The sequence below is a fragment of the Nestor notabilis genome, unplaced genomic scaffold (genome assembly GCF_000696875.1).
Source record: "Nestor notabilis isolate BGI_N333 unplaced genomic scaffold, ASM69687v1 scaffold21760, whole genome shotgun sequence".
Classification (NCBI taxonomy): domain Eukaryota; kingdom Metazoa; phylum Chordata; class Aves; order Psittaciformes; family Psittacidae; genus Nestor; species Nestor notabilis.
In genome coordinates this window covers 1-20,294 of record NW_009912729.1, presented here as the reverse complement: position 1 = coordinate 20,294, position 20,294 = coordinate 1, and the positions used below count along the sequence as shown (strand labels likewise).

The following is a 20,294-nucleotide window of genomic DNA, read 5'->3' as shown; positions in this document are numbered from 1 at the left end:
ACCTTGCAGTACATAGAGCCGGCTGGGAATTAGAACAGCTTAGCTTTAGTCACACAAAATCCTTCCTCCCTTCCCCAAGCCTTGTGCTGGAATGTTTTGTGTGTGGCAAGGCATAAAGTGTCTTTGCATGAGCTGCATGCAAAGATGGGGGGAAAATAGAAGAGAAAACAACAGTGCTGCTGCCAGGCCAGTTCCAGACCTTCACATACTGTTATAGCCAGATTGAATTACACTTAACAGAATAGTAATAATGAAGAAAGTGCCATTGTGTGGGAAAGCTAACTGGAAAGCAGCACCTTTGTTCCCTGCTCCACAGCCAGCTGGCACAGGGTGCTCTCAATACATTTTATCCATGCTTTATTTCCCTCTTTATTCAGGCACAATATAACAGTTAAAAACAATTTTACCAGGCATCTACAAAGGAGCCTCCTTCACCACTCAGTGGAGATTCCAACAGCAATTCAAATAACCAGTGCAGCTTCCTAGGATCTCTGCTCTCCTGAAAACAGATGTAAGGAAATAGGGATTTTTTTTTAATGTAAATAATGTGTAAGGAAAGTTTGGACAGATTTTTTGCATCCCTTGGGTTTATTCTGTTAAGGAAGTAGAAAGTCAAAGAACTTTCCACAGTGAACCCCAGTAGGAGGAAAACTCCATGAAATTACCTACAATTTTAAGGATTTGGTAAATACAATGATATAATAGAAGGAAATTTAGCTTCATTTTTGACATACATGAATAATCATGTCTGAATTTTGCCAATTAATTGCCAGGGTTCTGGCTGACAAACTGTGCTGAATTTTACTGAGTGATTTCAACAAGGAATTACTGATCCATCCATGTGGCCCATCATTTACCCTGCTTCCCAGACACCGTGACTGCCAGCCCACCACAGTCTATAGAAACCTTACTGTATGTTACAAGATCACTTGAGGCAGTTTTCACAGCATAATGCTCAGCTGCCCACTTGTAAAGCAAGAATAAATTTGTAACTGGAGTGCAGAAACACCCACAAAAATTGAACACCCAGCAAGCAGACGCATCAACATCACCCACTAACCTTGTGCAGCTCTTAAAAATACTTAAGATGACAACTAAGGTTTTACTTCCCTTCTAAAATGTTGTATTTGTCTGCAAAGGGCAGACAAAAAAGCCATGTGGTTTTAGGTGGGTGTTATTTTTATACTGTATTTGCAGTTCACAGTTTTAGCTGATAAAATATACCCAAATGCCTCTGTTCATAAAGCTCTTCTTACATATTATCTATAAAACTTGACCATCTGGCTGTAGCTAAGTCTAAGACTGGGATACTTACACAGGAGGTTGCTATGCATGTGCCCCAGTCATTGTATGTTTCCACTGTGATGTTGGATAAAGCTGTTCGAAGCAATGGACAGAGAAGCTTCCAAAGTTTTTCCACCTGCTCAGTAAGAAGACAAAAGATTTATCTTTAGCAGTCTTGCACACCCCAAGGACTTCCCTCTCTCCCCGAGGTTTTAAGACGTCTCTTTTATTAGGGAACTGATTCTTCCAGCATTATTTTTCAGCATAGAAATTCATTTAAAGATAATCCAGACAGCTAAATCCAGACTAAATAAAGATGTAATAGTCCAAGGTGGACATAAGCACTTATTCCAGCTGGAAATTACAAACCACATCAACTTTGCTAGCTCCTTGCCAGCAAACTGTTCTTAGTTTTAATCCTGAAGCAAGCTACTAACTCCTGGTATTATATAGGCACCAAACCAAGCTATGAATTGTGCTTGAAGTTTGACAGTGAAGCACCAAGTGAAAGGACTGCTTTCCAGTCCCTTCTTGGGCACAAAACATTGAAAGCCCTCAACTGCATACATTTAATTTGTCAAGTAATTCAAACTCAGTCCTTAACTTCCATGAATCACTCAAAAAATGCTACTTCAGCACCTTCTCAAATGTCCAGTGTTTAGAACCTCTGATTAAGCCAGCGATAATTTCAGCCACGCATCTCTGGGTGCTTTCATGGGAGTCTGCCACAAGCTCTTCTAAATGGGGCTGAAGAACTGGCAAGAAGGCATCATCAAAGTTCCTGAAGAGGCCCTGTAAGAACATGTATGAAAGTGGCTTCAGCAATTATCCATCTAAACCCTCGTCTTCATAGGAAGAACATAAGATTGTGAAGCACCTGAGGTTCGAATATGCAGAAAATCAAATCACTTGACTTTTGTAAAAGAATTATAGACAAGTGTCCTCTGTATTTGTGTAAGTAGTTAATCAGAAGAGAGGATTAACAGGATTATTCAGAGCAGCACACCTTTAAAGCTCAATACTTTGCAGCAGTGGGGTATAAGCCAAGTAGTGTGTGGCTTTCCCATGCTTTGGTAATCAGCTACAAACCGGAAGCAATTCAGTTCTTGAACTCCAGTTACCTTGAAGAGGCAAAATCTGCGAGGATTAAATTTGTCCTTTCCTTTTCTGTCTTCCAAAGACAAGAACTTTATTAACTGCTCCACAAACTTGGGATCAGAAAAGTGATCATAGATAATCTGTTCTGCCTGTAATGGGAAACAAAATAAGAATTAACTTAAAGGTGTTTGATTGTCACAGTGTTATCCCGTAGTTTCCAAGTCCCCTTTTTCAGTTTAATTCTGTTTTGGGCAAAAATTATGCCTTGGTTATACATTTCCCCCCTCATTTTATAGGGAATCATAGAATCATAGAATACTGGGAAATCTCTTGCAAGATTCCCAATTTTTATTTTGGGTTGTCTTTTACCAGCACAATCCCTACAAAGTCATTATTCCCATTGTCATTAGTTACCTTGCTCTAAACTGTGATAAAGATTGGAAAGGGAACAAGAAAGTGCTCATTAATACAATTATCCCATGATCACTGACAGCAAAGCTGCAATACATCAAAGCCATAATTTCTTCTTGTATGCTAACACAGTAAGGATGAAAATGAAGTAGAAAAACATGATTAAAAGTGTCTTTTGGGGAATCTAGGTTTAAGAAGAGTTATCACTTGTTGCTTGTTAAAACCATGGTTATATCCACACAGCCATGAAACCACAGAGCTGAGTTCCATCTCCACCCTGCTTCACAAGCAACACAAATTTGTTTCCACACATTTTGTGTGAGCACTCTCTAAATGGCAAGCAATACTTCAGTTAAAAGAAAGAAGGGAATTTATCTCCACAATAATCTATGGACAACATTTAAAAGAAAAGTAATATTAAAAAACCCACAAAACTGAAGCCCACCAAACCCTTACCTCTGTCAGCTCATCCCTCCTTCGCCCAAGCTTTGGTTGGTGCTCAACTGGAGCATAAACTGTCATAGTTCTGAATAATAAGCATAAAATACAGGTAAATGTTTCAAAGTAAAATAAAGCTTGTGATTATTATTTCCTATATAAAATAGGACTTATCAACTCCCAAAAAACAAAACTTAAGAAGAAAATTTACAACCAAAAAATGAAGTCTTCTTGTTATAAAGGCTTTGCCACTGCAAGCATCCAGAATTGTTAGTGATAGGATACTCTGCATATTTCACAACTATGTGGTTTTCAAGCATGCATATTTCATTTTAAACCCAGCAGTATGACATATGTGGGTTCTGGATACTACAGGCAAAGAGAAACAGGTGGAAAATGAATCATTATAACAATAACCAACAAACCTCAACCAAAAAAGCAACAGAACTCCTCAGAAACCCCACCCACAAGTGGTAACACAAGCAAGAAGCACAAAGGACTAAGTAAATTCTTGGGTTTGTTTTAATTAAAACAATTAAACCCAACAAACATGATTTAATTTCCCTCCTGCTGACTCTCTCAGTTCCATCTCCACACTTAATGATACTCACTGAGGCCACGTGTAATACCCCCAGTGGGTTTTCTCCACAAAGCAACATGACTCCCAAGCTTCCTTCGTCTTTGGTAAGCTCTGGCTGTCATAGTGTAGCCATTGGTTATCTGGTCTGTCACCAGCCTGGATGCTGGAGGGTTTTGGGCTTCCACCTGGTTAAAGAGGGATTTAGCCACTCTGTCACACTTCTCCATTAACATTTTAATACAAGATTCTAAAGAGATTTTACGTCTCCTTCCCTCCAATCACATCTGTACAGAGATGTGCCCTAGGATGTTAAAAGTAACCCTAACAGTAATAGATTTCTTCAGTAATTTCTACAAATGTGCTATTTGAAATGATAAAGAATAAAAGGAGATATACAAATTACTCTCACAAAGCTTTCTGAAGGGAGAATGAACATTTATCTGAATTTTTAACTTAATTCAAGTAAGTGAAGAGCTTAACAGACACTTGCAAGTGTAACACTGCTTTAAAAAAGAAGTCTGACTATATTATAGGACATTAACCACCAAAGAGAAATAAAAACCTTATGATTCTATTTCTGTTACCCAGAAATATTTAAGGCAACTCTAGTTCATGTGGGCTCTGAACCACATCAGAACTACCCTCTGGGGAATGAGCTCTTAGCAGTTATTTACCATAAAGCTTGGTTTAATTAAATCAGAAAAACATGCTTTAATAAAAATTTAGGATAAATTAAGACAAGACATTTATGACATTAAATAGAACCTACTTATTTCATAAGGGCAGATGGGCACTTTCTTGTGTGTTCTCTTAAGCTGCTTAAGAATACCAGCCACAGCTGAGATGGCCACCTGAAAGAAAGACATGGGCATTAATGCATCATTCCGTACATGTACCTCCAGAAGGATGTCTCTCATTGCCTCATCACACACACACGTTAAGCCAGCTAAAAAGCCAGTGCACATCACAGTGAACATCACCCTGATGCTTCCCATGAAGAAGTGACCTCTGTCATTACACGTGATAAAGGACCTGACTTAAGCGTGAGCCTTATAGCCCAGAAAATCCTATTAATCATCTTCAGGACCAAAAGGAAGTGACCATTAGTTTCAGGCCTCATGGAGGCAACAAGCAGAATGAAAGGTGCAAATATAACACACCTTCCCAACCCAAACTGTTCTGTGATTCCATGAATAGGTACATCCCACATTTTTCCAAGTTACAGGCTTTACATCATGTGTCACACCACAGCACTACCAAGACTTCCATCTCCTCAGATCAGGAACCTTTGAACACACCCGGCTGGAAAGAGCGATGCACACCACAGCTTTTGTGCTTTATCACAGCAAAACACCTCAAACATCTGATCTAAACCCCGGTGAGCTGCAAACCCAAAAGCTGTAATTCTGGTTTTACCTTCCGAACCACAATTGCATCGTGGTTGAGACACTGCACAAAGAATTTGATAGCACGGACAGGCAGTACCCTGTCATCCCTCAGGAGCAGAGACAGAAACCCAATGCTGATGTGCTCGAACTTCCAGGGGCTGAAAAAAGAAAGAAAGAACATTCAGAATAGACACCGAGGAGCATACTTGTATGTGCTACTTCCGCACAGAAATGAGTGTATGTACTAGGATTTATGTTTGGACTAACATAAATAATGTTCTGTGTCACTGCTACAGGTCAGTGAGCTCAACTGTCATATAGGGAAACCTCCAGTGTTCTGGGAACACACAAGTGCATTCAGCCAATGGTGCCTTTTTGATCCTGACATTCCAATGTAACATACAGACCTGTAGGGATAGTGTTTAAAAGTTTTTAAACACTAGTGTTATGTCACTTCTTTACTTAGGAGACAATAATCAAGATTCCCTTCTATTGGCCATTTATGTTCCTGTCTGGGCAAGCAGAATCCATATTCAAATGCACAAGGACCTCCATATATTCCATTTCTGCAGATTCCTTTGCCAAGGCTCTCCAAGACACAAGCCACAACTCATCTGATGCAAGAGCGCTACTGACACGCTGCTTTGGACATTACCTCAATGGTGAAATGTATTCCTCAGTTCTGGTCATGCCAACTGCACTTCTGGGTGCAAGTGATACTTAGTCATGTTACCACCTCTAATCCAACACCCCTAAAACTCTCAATGAACAGAAAGGGAGACTTACAGATTTCTTTGTTCCACAGAGTCCAGCAGCATGTTGATCAAATTTTCATAGTTTCTATGGGAAAACAGAGGGAATCAGCAACTAGATGATACTGAGAAAACCCTTTAAAAATAGAACAAATGTTCCTCAACCAAAGGTGGGTGAAGGCAATGCAGTAACCCCAGCACCAGCTGGGAGGACAGTGAAGAGAAGGAGGAAGGAAGGGAATGTGACTGCAGAGGAGAGAGGCTGCCAAGTCAAGAGAGAAGATACACCACCACAATCCTTGGGCAATCCTTATGAATTTGTCAAGCTTAAGCTTTAGTTTAGCAATTTCAGATTATTACATTTAATGTATAGTAAATATGAGGTGGTAGAAGCTGGTGCTAAGGGAAGTTTAACTTACCTCACAGCCTCAGCATTCTTCTCTTTCTGTCGCTGAATTCCAAGCTGAATTTCTTCTGAACACAGACCTGTGAAGTCTGAACTTGGATGTTCTGATTTTTGCAGCATAACAGCTATCTCAATGCATTTCTCTGGAACCTGTTGTGAAAGAATACAAAGGTTTGGGACTGAGCAGCAGCTTGCAAGTGTTTATTGTTTGCTTCTGTTTTGAAATAAGCATAGTGCAGAATGTCCTGTATACATAGTCCATGAAGAAGTAGGGGACACAGCTTTGTGTTCACACAGCAGAATTACTTCTCCATGTACATGTTTTATTCTATTTTAAATAAAGATAAACTTTAATATTTCATTGAGCATAAGAATTTATTATAAAAGATTTTTATTAACCAGCACACATTCTTTAAAGTAAGTACCATGCCATTTATTCCCCTGAGAAGGCAAAGGGCAGTTGTGTTACGAGTGATGGGTGTTAGCACAGTGTGACAACACTACAAAACGTGACAATGTTCATGTGATGACCCTGTCCTACCAACACACATCTTCACACTCCATCAGCATAACCCATATTAGTTAGCACTGGAAGGCAATTTAAGCTTCCTTTCTATAACAGGCTTCCTTAGATTCAACAAGAAGTTACAAATTCCAATAGTATTATAGGAAGCTCTATTGCTTCAGTCTCAAAACCCACACGTCTACATTCCTCTGTAACAGAAAGCAGAACGCAGGCAACACCAGAACACTCACTCAAATAACGTACACGAGTCTCAAGCATTTAGGGGATCAAAAGACATGAGCACCAAGCAATCTGTCACTTACTGCAAAATCCAAGCCAATTGTTTCATACTGCCTATGGATTTTTTCTGCTAGGTCATCAAAGAGTCTGACTATGGACGGTTTTTCCAAGGACATGGCTTTGCTGAGCCCAGAAGAGACAATTGCTGGCCATGTCTGTGCAATACAGTCCCAGTCATGAAGGTTTGCCAGACACACTCCACTGTGGTTTCCAAGAAGACAGTATAAGGCACCCTGTAAAATGGAAGATGAAATTCAGGAAGGTAAAGCAATGCTCAGGTGTAAGTGGTCTCTTACTACATAAGCATGCACCCACACAGAATAAAAACCAACTTCACATTACCAAATCATTAAAATGTACCACACACATTCAGCTGCGTGGCCTCACTGTCAAAGTACTTAAGATTTACCACAGAATCCTCCTCTTGCAAACCATTTTAATGAGCCTGGAAGCCCTGCCAGTTCATTATCCCCAGAATGGCTGCCTGGTTTCTCACTTACATTATAAAGGAGATAATTCAATTATCAAGTACCACTTCTGGCCTTACTGTGAACAGTTCATGTTTGGGCTGCAGGCAGATCATAATCTGTTAACCAGGCACCTGAAATGATGCCAGCTCAACAGGATGTGGACAACTGCTGGACATGACAAAACAAACTGGTGAACACAAAGGGTGATTGTGTGAGGACCTGACAAGAGTTCTGCACAGTGAAACAAAGGGTGGCTGCATTACACAGGTGAGGAAGTGGGAGTTACGTGAGAAATGTCTCAGGCAATTGGAAGGAAGTCTTGGGGACCTTTTGGAGAGCAGGATCTTACTAGAACAGTGTCCAGGTAACCAGTAGTATCATACAGGCTAAGACTGCCTGGCAGCAGTAGCAGAAACACCAAATTCACTATGATAGCAAATGCTGGAAGTGTAGCAAAACCAGGACCAATTGGGAATAAGAAGGTAGGTGTGGGCTGCTTATGTGGGAGGAGACAGGGACGGAGAAAGGGAGGTACAAGGATGGCAGAAAATAAATAATTATTATCATTTCTTCTATCTTCATCTATCAACGACAGTGCCTGTACTAAGCCATAGCTGTTGTTCTGACCATACAAGATTCCCACTTGCCTCTACGGCCAGGAGGACTGAGAGGGGTGCAGACGAAGGAGGGGAGCATGATGCTGTGGAACACCAGGATGGACACACTGCATCCAGGCATCACTGTGTCAGCACCGTTTCCAGGCCAGACAGCATCAGCAATTACCCACCATGTCATCACAAAACCCTCGTGATTTAGCAGAACTTTTTAGGGTTGTAACTTTTTGTCCAGTTCATGCTATTTCCTTACACTGCTACAGCTGACAGAACTGCTTTATGAGTTCTACCCCCTTGGACTATGGCCTCTCAATTTCCATTTTATAATTCAAAATAAAGAGGTATTAACATATACTTTTGTGATATCTGAACACGCAGAGAAGTGAGGAACATCTATAAAATGTTATAACGAAACTTCTCTTGACAACTGATCTAATATAAGTAACTAAGTGTTCAAGGCCAGGTTGGACACAGGGGCTTGGAGCAACCTCCTCTCGTGGAAGGTGCCCCTGCCCTTGGCAGGGGCTTGGAACTGAAGGAGCTTTAAGCTCCCTTCCAACCCAAACCATTGCATAGTTCTATGACAATCCCTTACACTAGTGATGCATCAGCTCTACGCAACGAAGACATCAGTCATGCTGATAAACAAGCAAACCCCACTTAAACCATTAAAAAATTCTCCTATAAAAAACACTTTCAAGAGAGAGACATGAAACAAAGTTAGTGAGTACTTTAAATTGCTTCTGAGTGACATCCTGCCTGTCAGGACGCAGGAACTCCAAAACCAAGGGGATGATATCTCTGCAACAGAAATTGTATGTTCCCAGAGCTGTGAAGAATGCTTGCTGAGCTTTACTTCTGACCTGTGGGAAGAGAGATGTTGCTGAAAGTCTTCTGAACCAAAAATATACGATACAAAGCCAACATCCTTATCCATTTCAGTTACTTATGCACCGAGTTCATGATGTATTTGTGCACAGAAACAAAATTAATGATAGAAGATTGTAAAGAGCATGCTGTGCTCTTCTGATACAGTTTCGTGGTGGTCTTGTCAGTCCTGGGGTAATGGTTTGACTTGATTATCTTAAAGGTCTTTTCCAACCTAGTTGATTCTATGATTCTATGCTTCCCCGCACCCTTGCTCACAGCCGTTTATAAAACCCTAATTTTTTGTTTGGAGCATTTACTTGAGACAGCTACAAAGTTCAAGGAAATCTTTTATGCTGCCAAAACCAGTCCATGTGTTTGTAAGATGGCTGGAAGAGCCAACAGCTACAAGAACAGATGCAGACAGCTGAACTCTAAAGAGCCTGTAGACATTGCAGATGGATCTGAACTTATATATACACACAGGGCTCCCACCAGGCAGAGTTCAGAATCCAACTATCAGCACACTTGTGTTTTTAAGAACCAGGATGTTGTCATAGCTACTTCCTAACAGCAGACTTAACATTCCAAACAGTGGCATGAAGCATATCATCACGTCTAAAAACCTCAACCTGGTATATTGTTATTATTTTAACTGAATTACGGGTTTTAGAAGCCTGGAGTTAAGTCCCTCAAAGAACGTAAAATAACCTAACTGGGTGAAGAGGCTGCCAGCTTAAGTTCTTTATTTTACAAAGACTATGCAGCTAATGCAAATGAAATAAGATTTATGCTTCCATGGAAATAAATGGAAAAGCAAACATCCCGAAAACGTAACATGAAAAGACCAATGACGTATTTCGGTTTATAAGGGGTTGCTCCTTACCTGTCCATACGAACTTGTGGACAAACACAAGAGATCTCTGATCATCTCCTGGTGGGAAGTTTTATATTCACAGCCTTCCATCGTCAGTGTTCTCAGCTAAATTGCACAGGAAACACAAATAAAGATAGATTTGTTCTAACGTCATCGGTAAGAGAAACACCAGTGCAGGATTATTGCACCTTTTGCTGCATGACAACATAAATCAGCTTTTCAAATGAAGTAGTAGGGAAGATTTAAGTATTACCTCATGCTGCAACATAACTCTGTCTATCAGCAAAGCTCTGATATGCTGCTTCTTTCCTTGAAGCTGTAAACAAACATAACTGAGTTTAGATGCCAGATACTAGCAATCTGTACTGACTGAACTCCCTGGGTACTCTTTCTTCTAGGAACAGGCAGATTTCATACATGAATTCTTGGCAGACAACCCTGATTTTTTTGCCCTGGTATTTGCCTATTGCTCTGTAAGCAAAAGGAAGCTCTGGTCACAGTGATGTCTCAGTTAACATGGACAAGGATGGAGCATCATGCCAAATCTCAGACTGTGGACCAAGCATATATGCAAACACAGCTCTACAATTCAGAGACATTAAGCTGTTTACTCACAAGATTTCCAAATAAAGGTACAAAAGCAGTCCAAACCAACATTCTTATCAAGGAATTACAGTTCAGAGTTATGAAAACCAATTAGGACAGTAATCAAAAATGAAGTCCACTGACCCTGTTCTCCATTGATTTTTTCACTAGGTTGAAGCTTTTCCATCGTGAATCAAACTCGTGCTTGTGAGAGCCTTGGAACTGTAAAACATCACTGATGATCTGCAGAAAGAAGAAGATGACAAAGAGTGGTTATTTTGCAAAACAAGTGATTATTTTGCAAAACAAGTAATCTTTAGTATTACAAATTATAAGTATACCTTTATTATTAGAAATAAAGACTTGGTATCATCTTCTGAATTATCAAGTATGTAGCCTGCAAGCAGAAGGAAATTTATTATCAGACAGGAAAAGAGCTTTAAAAGTTAATGATAATTTTATTTCTACAGATTTATATAGGCAAAGTAAATGAAACAAGTTTCTTGTCTACAAAATTATTAAGTCTTAAGAGCACAACATAGTACTTTTTAGGCAGGAGTGGTTAAACTTACGCAGCAGTTTCCTTGTAACCCTTGCAATTGTTTCTCGATAATTCTCTCTTGATAAATCTAAAGAGAAATTAAACATTTTTCTATATTACACAGTAGCATAAATTACAAAAAGTAATATATAGGTAAGTAAACCAGTGGAAGGACAGAGCAGACTATTCAGAACTGGCAGCATGGACTAGTATAAATGTAACCATCTTGTTCTATCCAAGGACACATCTCTCATAGGGTCATCTTTTATTTATCATGCCAACAGTACGTTTGGTTGGAACTACATGATCTTAAGGTCCTTTCCAACCCAAACCATTCTATGTTGCTATGTTTTTTATAGGTACATAACCTTCTTTATCTGCCTTGACAGTTGGCTTCACTTCTAACCACAGACTGAGGCAGATTATTTACCATGTTAAAAGCGTGTCACACATTAAGCAGGGTAAAATGTAGTCAGAATACAGATTCTACATATCAAGCCAGTAAAAGACTGGGGACATCTACTTACCATACTCAACACCAGTGTACAGCTTTGTCTCTTCCAAAGACACCAGACTTGGGACCCTGCATGAAAACAAGCCAAGTATTACTACACGTGATAGAAGTCATTGACATTTAATTCATTTTAACCAGTTACATCTCATGCCAGTAGCACCAAGTTGTTTGGATTTACTAATAGCATGCCTCAGTTCTAACATTTATCAATCAGCTGTACCTATGGGTCAGTGTTTGTCAGAGACCAACACACCATAAGGACACCACCATGAACCCAGAATCTGGATTTCTCATTTAACAGAACCTCACCAGTTGTGTTAAATAGTCAGAGATTTGGTCTCATTCTCAAACCTATGAACATACTCATCGAAACCAGTGTGGCTCCAGTTGTCTTTGTCTAGGAAGGACAGATGAATCTGACTGCTGAGGCAGAACCCTTTCCCATTAAGTTAAGCTGATGAAGCTCTTTTGACTTTAGTCTTTTCTTCATAAAGCAAGGAAATGCACCCATTACCTACAAATCCTACTTCTTGCTGTATGAAGTTCACTGTTAATAACCATAATGAAAAATAAAACCATACTTCTTCCAGGATTTGGGTCAAACTCATCTATCCACTTTTTTAAAGTGAATTCTTCATCTTTGTGGATTTGCTGTTGTGTAAACATGGATTAAATACATGCTCAGGTATCATGTGCTGTTACAGCCTGCTCCCAGTGAAGAAAGCGGCCTTTCTCCTTTATTGCTGCCACCACCATCCCCTGCCTGTCACTCGAGCAAGATTACAAACAGACCCCAGAAACAATATCTGGGTGGCTTCCAGTTGTCAAACAGGAAAATAAACCCCCTATGCTTGGGGAAAAAAGTATCCTGGTAGCAGGAGCAGGCAGGCACAGCTGACAGGACTAACTGAACCCTCAGATCCAGTTCATCATCCAGCTATACTCAAAGCTTTAAAGTTCATTCTACCCACATATTCCTTTTGCTGAGGATTCAATGCCATAGCTCCAAGCTCTCCCCCACCTCTGTGACTTTCCTTTCATTCACTGAGCAGGCTGGAGGATTATAAAGGAAGGAATACTCATTATCTGTCTTTCTTGGCAAGAATCTTCAGGTACCTTTAACCATCAAGGAGAATGTAGCAGTTACACCTACTCAGCTCTACTTTACAGCCAGCACAAACAACAATGCTGTACTACATGGTGTGTGATAAACTATGGTTCACTAGAGTTGTAGGTGTAGTGGTGTAGGAGGTTCTGCCAAGAAACCTGATGAGCCAGTCGGTTTCAGAAGTATACACATAAAATATATCAAGCTATTTACCAATACCTGCATTCAAAAATATTCCTACACTGCCACTTTAGGACAGTGAATATCACACCACTAGCGGTAAGTACTAAGGGTGAATACACAGTACTTAAAGTAAGGGTGTTCCGAGTACCTGACTTTCATACTTTCAACAAAAGCCCTGGAGTTTAAAGTCTGAGTGCTTTACGTGCATTCCCATTGTACATAATGGGAATAGACTTGTGAATCACAGATTCAGACTGGTTTGGGTTAGAAGGGACCATAAAGCTCATCCAGCTCCTAACTCCTGCCACGGGCAGGGACACCTTCCACTTAGAGCAGGTTGCTCCAAGCTCCTGTGTCCAACCTGGCCTTGAACACTGCCAGGGATGGGGCAGCCACAGCTTCTCTGCTACCTTACAGCAGAATAACCCAAAACCTCACAATAAATAACAATTAAACCCAAAGTTTTTTTCTGTTTTAAAGCAAGTTCATCAAAAGACACCTCCTACATTCAAACTGGATATAATTTTATGGGCATATGGGACAGAAAACAGTACTCACAGCAAGCTGTTTTATACCGCTTTTTAAATCAAAACATTCCAGTTACGTCTTGTTACTCAGTTACTTCTACTCTGGTTACTTCCAGTTATACAGCCTGGAGGAGAGACCTTAGAGCAGCTCCAGTGCCTGAAGGGGCTCCAGGAAACCTGGAGAGGGGCTTTGGACAAGGGATGGAGGGACAGGACAAGGGGAATGGCTTGAACCTGCCAGAGGGGAGATTGAGATGAGCTCTTGGGCAGAAGCTCTTCCCTGTGAGGGTGCTGAGGCGCTGGCACAGGGTGCCCAGAGAAGGCTTCTTTTAGAGGAGGGCAAACACGTGAGTAAATGCCTAGTTTCCATTTCCTTTACACAAAGGTGCCTCAGCAGTGCAGTGCTATCACCTGCCTTTGAGTCTTGATTGAAAAATATCACTAAGTATTCAAGTGTTTCGGTAAGTCACAATTTCAAATTTCTGTGTCTTTCAACCAGTATGGATTTCCTTAAAAACAGCCACCAGAAGCAGGTGTGTGATAACAGCAATAAAAAAGCACTAAACCCAGCATGAAGGAATACAATTGCTAAGATGGTTAGTGACACAAAGATTTTACTTACAGATGAGCCACCCTTTCTCCTTTCAGAGGAGGCAGAATGTTCCCAGATCCAATCAAGCAGTTATGCACTATAGCAAGACACTGCTGCACATCATCTCTTGAACAAAGAAGAAAACCTGATTAATTATCTGTTAAATGATAAACCCTACGTTTACTGCGTTTATACAAGCTTTTTTCTTTAGCTGTATCAGTTCTAACCACAAGAGGGAGCACTGCAGAAACAGGCCACGCTTTTTTGATCCAGCCTAATTCCATCTCAGAACTCCAACATTCACCTTTGTTTTCTGGAAAAAGCATTTTGGAGACTTTCTAGTCTGAAACTGTGTATAATGAGACAAACTAGTGTCAAAACGGACAGATTTACCACAAAACCTATTTTGACTGATTTTATCTAGATTTCAGAGAAAACCCATGAAAACTCCCCGCCCCAAGGACAAAGAAAGTCCTTCCCACCATGAACAGCACAAGGGAATACATTCTTTATAAGCGATTATTTTACAGGCTGAAGATAAATTATAATGAATCAATGTGAAGACCTTTTCCTGTGTTACTTTAGAGAATCAAGGAATTCTTTTTAAAGCCATCCCATCTAAACTAGTAGCCTTTTACTACATAGTTACAAACTTTGCCCTTTGTTCTCCTCTGATTTATAGAATAACTCCTTTCAACCCTCTTAAGATGCTCCTTAACTGAACAGCTCTCAGGACTCTTGCATTACTTATCAACACCGTAAATGCAGGTGTTCAAAGGCTGTAAGAATTCTTCATTTTATGCTTTGTAATAGGAAATTTTATTCTAAAGCTTCTAAATATATATAAAAAATATTAATTTCCAATTATTACTTAGTGGGATATTGGAAAAAGTCTGACAAGAATTAAAGCCCCAGGAATACTAGAATTCAAAGCAACTGCAGGCTCATCCAGTATCCCATTTATTCTCTTCTGTTACTCCCTCAGTAACTAATGGTATTCTTTACTCTTTTTTTGCTATCCTGCTTCCAATTTCATTTGCAATTCATGTAGTTGGCTGAGTTCTCCCAAGGCGCCACCATTTAGTTCTGTTAAACAGCACAGTGAAGTCTTGACCAAATCAAAGTCCAGTTCTGTTATAAATGAACAGCTTTACACGCAAGGTGTCAAAAGAGAAAGGGAAAAAACCCAAATCAACAGAAGAGATAAGCATACAAATAAACCAAAGACTTAAATAGGAAGTATATCCTTCCTTCTTTTAGTCTAAGTATTCTTTCTGATCATTGTTTGATGGTATCGGTATTGACTTTTTCAGATAACAAGAAGTGGGAACATAGTGAGACAGAAAAACATGTAGGAGTCTGATACACCCTGTTCTGTTTCATGTGGGGCTGTACTTCACAGCACGAGTTACAACATCACATGCTATGAACATCAACTGAAGTATATATAGCTTCAAGATGTGTAGGTTTAACATTCTAAAGGAAGAATGAGATTCAGTGCTTGTAAACAGCTTTAGCTATTTGATACTTGTAAATGCTTTAGGACATACTAAACACATGATTATCTTGTGCTTCGGGAACTACCCTTATGAAGCCACGGGTTCACACTAACAGAGTTTAACAAGATTAGGCAGTTGTATTCTTGCCTCTGCTCCTATCTGTTACACCACTGACTCTGCATCACCTCCAGAGTTTCAGCACTGCCACTTTCTGCAGGGTTACATTATGTACTGAATCCATCTACTCATAGGAAGGAAGCAGAGAGAGGCTCATTTCCAAGCCAAATCAGTTCTGTGTTCCACTTCATAGCTTAGGAACACAAATGGTTGTGCCAAAATAACAAGATAACATTCTAGAGGAAGCGCTTTTTTAATGCTGACTACCGTTAAATGGAAACAATTCGTGGTATGTATTTAAAAAGTTCTTGGAACAGAAGTGTCTTTATACCAACATGTACTCTTAAGAGTTGGGAATCTTTGAATAATATCAAAGACATTGTAACTTTACAGTATTTTACTCCTTAATGTTTGCAGTGCCAGTATGATTGGCAATAACTACTTAAAACAGACGTGAGTGGATAAATGCACGTTGTCCATATAACATTATCCCCACCAACCTGGACATTTCTAGTTTTCCAGCTGCATAGTGCTCCAGTCTGATGAGCTCAGGCTGAAGGAAAGTATCCAGCAAATAAAAAGCAAAGTTTATTTCCTCAGAGGAAGGAACATGCCACTGGATGTCCAGGTTCCACAGGTCACCTGGTTTACCCCAGTCCTGTAGAAAAGACAGACATTTCTTATTAATCAAACTATGGAGCAAGTTGTCTTTTAACTAGCATTTGATATTTATAAAAACTCACAAAAATGAACTAACTCCTGATGTAAAGCTTTTATCCTGACAATTCCAAGGATTAAAACCCCCAAGAACACAATATAACCAAATAGAAATCCCAAACCTACTCTAATGTCTACATGTACTGGAAGATAACACACACCTGAAAGGACTATAAGGAAAAGGACTGCACTGGCCTAACTGAAACATAACTTCATTATTCCTTTGGCTGGATAAAAAAACCAGAATATTCTTAAGTACAACTCAGACTTCTGATACTCCTATAGAGAACATAAAGAAGCTGTCCATTTAATAATAATTCTTTTCCGTTTTGAACTGAACAATCTGGAAACCTACTACTTTCATCTCAAATATAAAAAGAAGCTAAAACATAAGTTAGACTCTCCATACAGTGCTAGGTTATTCCATAATAAAGACAACTTATATTTTGGCTTACAAAGAGCTCAGACTTGCAATAAAATTAACATCACTTCAGTATTTGGAAGAGAGAAGTCAGTATTTATTTGCAATTCATATTCAAACACGAAGTCCATGCGTAGGACTATATTAATAGATGGGCCTTTTCAGTCTGTGTGTTCCATTTCCTGCCCTTGTCCAACTTTACATGGTAATTCCAAACTTCACCATCTGTCCTTAAAATGCTGGACTGATCTGAGTGGACAGAAAGTATGAAGAACTACAGTAATGCGCTCACTCAAGTAGCCTATTCCATCCTTGGAAGAGCAGGTTAGTCCTGCAGGAATACCACTCGAGAGAGTGACACAACTGCAGTTTTATACTGGGGCAGCGCAGGAAGCATTAAGTGACAAACTCAGGCAGCTAATGGCAATTAAGAGTTGATAAAATACACGCTTTCTAAAGTAGCCACTGATGTATGGAACGGCAAAGTAATGGGGAATTTTCTCAATTTCAGAGGAGGAATTTAAAACTAATCTATTTTTGTGTTGGCATTTAATTAAGATTCCTTTGTTTTCCAATGAGTATCTGGCCCAACTGGATGTTGCCATCAGTTTATAAAGCTGTACTGGCTTGCAGTAACAAGCATTGGATTGTCTGCAGCTGTGAGGTTATGGAAAAGAACACTTCACAGCAAAATGCAGGTTTATATTCCAACAGGCCAGCTGAAAATTGCTGCCCTGTTCATCTGTAATACTGATATACTGACCTCAAATCCTTAACAGCAGGCTAGAGTATTACTTTTGACAGCGTCAGTGATTTTTAATATTGCCACTTCTACTTTCATTTTATCTCTCTATTTGTTACTCTGACCTGTAAAACACCACATCTCTTTTCTTATGATGGTTTTGCACTGACATACTCACTTTTCTATGCACTCACCATTACTTGTTATATCTGATAACCATATTTATGTGAAGAGGAACAAGGAAAGGCTGCAGCTCTCACCCACAAAAAGAGATGAAAGACTAAATTTGTCCCAGTGCAACTGGATAACTTAAATATTCAGTCATAAAGTAAAGTGAACAGCAAATTTCTCCCACTAAACTCCAAACTTAACTGTTTATACCACCCATATTTCATGATAGTTGGGTCTCAATTTAATGCATCATATATTACAGTAATAAGGAACATGAGGAGGCACTCTTGCTTTATATTATCTTATTGTAGTCATGCAGTCATTGTAAAACACATCATAAACCACTAATACATCATGCTATAAAACTTCTCCAAACAAGTCAGTATTCATGTTTTGCTATCAATGTAATTTTCAGTAACTTGTAATTTGCTCTACATTTCAAAGCCCAAAGCATCTTTCAGTTACACTTTCCATTGCTGCTCCCTATGATCAGAAATCTCCAAATAAACACAAATAATATAGTGTATGATTACTTTTTAAAAAAGAAAGTCAAATCCTCTAATCCTAAATAAATGAAAATCCTTGCCTTGATAGGAAAGTATTCAGAAACAGGCTTGTCAAAGCCACCTGGCACACTGCAGTACTCTGTGGGGTAGATAAGTGTAGCAGAACGAAGAAGATGGTGCAGTAGGTTACAAGACAGAATGTAACCCTGCTTACAGGTTAAGTGTAGGGTTCGCTGCAGTATCTTCCCAAGCTGCTCCCTGTACACAAGCAACTTCTTTCCATCCACTCGAGTGATCTAATAGGAAAGACAAAACATTTCAAAGGTAAACAGAACTGGTTTTGCTCTGAAGGACTAAAGAGGATTACAGAGCTCAACTGATCCTGTACCACATTTCATTCTGTATGCCACACAATTAAAATTAAAGATTGAACTGGACATGAATTACCACTTCTGCTGCTGCTGGAAAAGGTTAAGTAACACACAAGAGCTGTGACTAACATTGCTTTTCAATCCCATTCCAATTTTCTAGCAATACTTTCATATATTTTGAAATTAATTTTAAAAGATTTATCTTAACTAAAAGCATGCTATGTTTTTCCCTGCATTGATCCCTCTTCTTTCTCTATTCCTCAATTATTGTATTAGATGCTTTTGTCTTATTCCATACAAACACTGTATGTTTACCAGCAGCCACTTCTGTCCCACTTCAAGTTAGAAAAGAAAAAGAAGCTCTGCACTGATGTTCGTGCAACATTTACTTTGTTTTAATAGCAGAAGTTTGTTTTCTTCTTCTCTCAGGGGCATTAAACAGGATTCAATAACATACATGCATGGGAAGAACGATCTTTGCAATACCTCTGACAAAAGCTGAAGATTCCAAAGTAGCTCCTTATCTAGTTCTTCATCACGTAATACATCATCATCTAGAGGAACAAGTGGTAAGTGCTGCTGTAAGGATACTGCAGTCAAGTTTTCCAGACACGCTGAATTACAAAACAAACATTTGCATCCCAAAAGCTTACTCCCAACCCTCTTATTGTAACCTTCCAATTCACACTGCACTCATGTCCAACTGGAACATCAATTCAACATCTTGAAGGTTTTTGGAGAAACTCAGCAATGTCCGGAGACATTTTAAGCTGCCACATTTTGAAAGCAGCATGCTCCTGTAGCTGGATAGATTTCTGTCATAGATAGAAGTTGGTTTGGATTTTTTAGGTGAAATAATGGACAGGATTATTTTTCCATCATTAAAATGAAGTTGTGGAAAACACATGGAAGTTCTAAGTATTATTTTCACACTCAGCAGAAGTCAGCCCAAACGAAAGCAAGTAACACCAGAAATCTTACAAACTTACTGACTGTGAGGTTAGTTATAACATTGCAGCAGTGTGGTACAAAGAGCTTCAGGGATTCCTCAGGGCGGCACTGGAAACAGCAACATAAACAACTCGTTTATAAAGAGACACCTTATGGAGCTCAGGCACACATTGATGAAAACCTTTTAAGAAGAGTATCGTAAACCAGAGAAGAATAGATTGTGTCTCAATTCCAGTTCAATCTAGAGTAAGCCTGACCTCATGATTTTAAACACTCAATAAAACCTAAGTGCAAGAAAAATACTTTGTGAATGAACCTCTTGAATTATTGCTATATGCAACCACCCAATTTTAGAAGACAAAATATTAAGAACTACCTGTATTTACATGAAAAATTATTTTAAAACAAGAAGGAAGAAGTGGTAGTAATTGCTTTTTAAACTAAAGACAAGTGAAGTCAGAGCATTTCTCTCACTTTTACTGCAGCTCGGCACATATCAGCAACCATTCGACCAGCAACTCTTGTCTCAAATATGTTTGAAACAGCAAAGTTAAAAACCTTCTCCAAGGCAACCTGAAAATGAGCACAGAAAGATGAAAGTTACTTTAAAAAAAGAAAACTGGGTGTCATGAAATGTCTGATGTCACACACAAGGCAGTGTCTGTACATAGTATTCTTTTAGCAGAAGGCTGCAACCATGATACACACTGAATCAGACTGGACAGAACTAAATCTGGCAAGGGATGTGAAAGGTAACAG

The 20,294-nt window shown here is 39.3% G+C and overlaps 1 protein-coding gene across 1 annotated transcript in view; it reads right to left on the bottom strand.

Moving 5' to 3' along the window:
- The window catches only part of LOC104410827 (proteasome activator complex subunit 4-like), a gene marked incomplete at its 5' end in the record, with an annotated part of 30,001 nt that extends 9,893 nt beyond the window's left edge, over positions 1 to 20,108 (bottom strand). Inside the window, 25 exon segments of the mRNA XM_010021094.1 lie at positions 1 to 22; positions 408 to 499; positions 1,316 to 1,420; positions 1,924 to 2,076; positions 2,406 to 2,531; positions 3,250 to 3,319; positions 3,843 to 3,996; positions 4,581 to 4,662; positions 5,228 to 5,357; positions 5,986 to 6,039; positions 6,371 to 6,507; positions 7,186 to 7,395; positions 8,978 to 9,109; positions 10,000 to 10,095; positions 10,244 to 10,306; positions 10,720 to 10,818; positions 10,917 to 10,972; positions 11,148 to 11,204; positions 11,644 to 11,699; positions 14,071 to 14,166; positions 16,157 to 16,314; positions 18,294 to 18,509; positions 19,071 to 19,138; positions 19,574 to 19,643; positions 20,010 to 20,108. Coding sequence (XP_010019396.1) covers positions 1 to 22; positions 408 to 499; positions 1,316 to 1,420; positions 1,924 to 2,076; positions 2,406 to 2,531; positions 3,250 to 3,319; positions 3,843 to 3,996; positions 4,581 to 4,662; positions 5,228 to 5,357; positions 5,986 to 6,039; positions 6,371 to 6,507; positions 7,186 to 7,395; positions 8,978 to 9,109; positions 10,000 to 10,095; positions 10,244 to 10,306; positions 10,720 to 10,818; positions 10,917 to 10,972; positions 11,148 to 11,204; positions 11,644 to 11,699; positions 14,071 to 14,166; positions 16,157 to 16,314; positions 18,294 to 18,509; positions 19,071 to 19,138; positions 19,574 to 19,643; positions 20,010 to 20,108 — 2,601 coding nt within the window.
- Between the last annotated feature and the right edge of the window lie 186 nt (positions 20,109 to 20,294).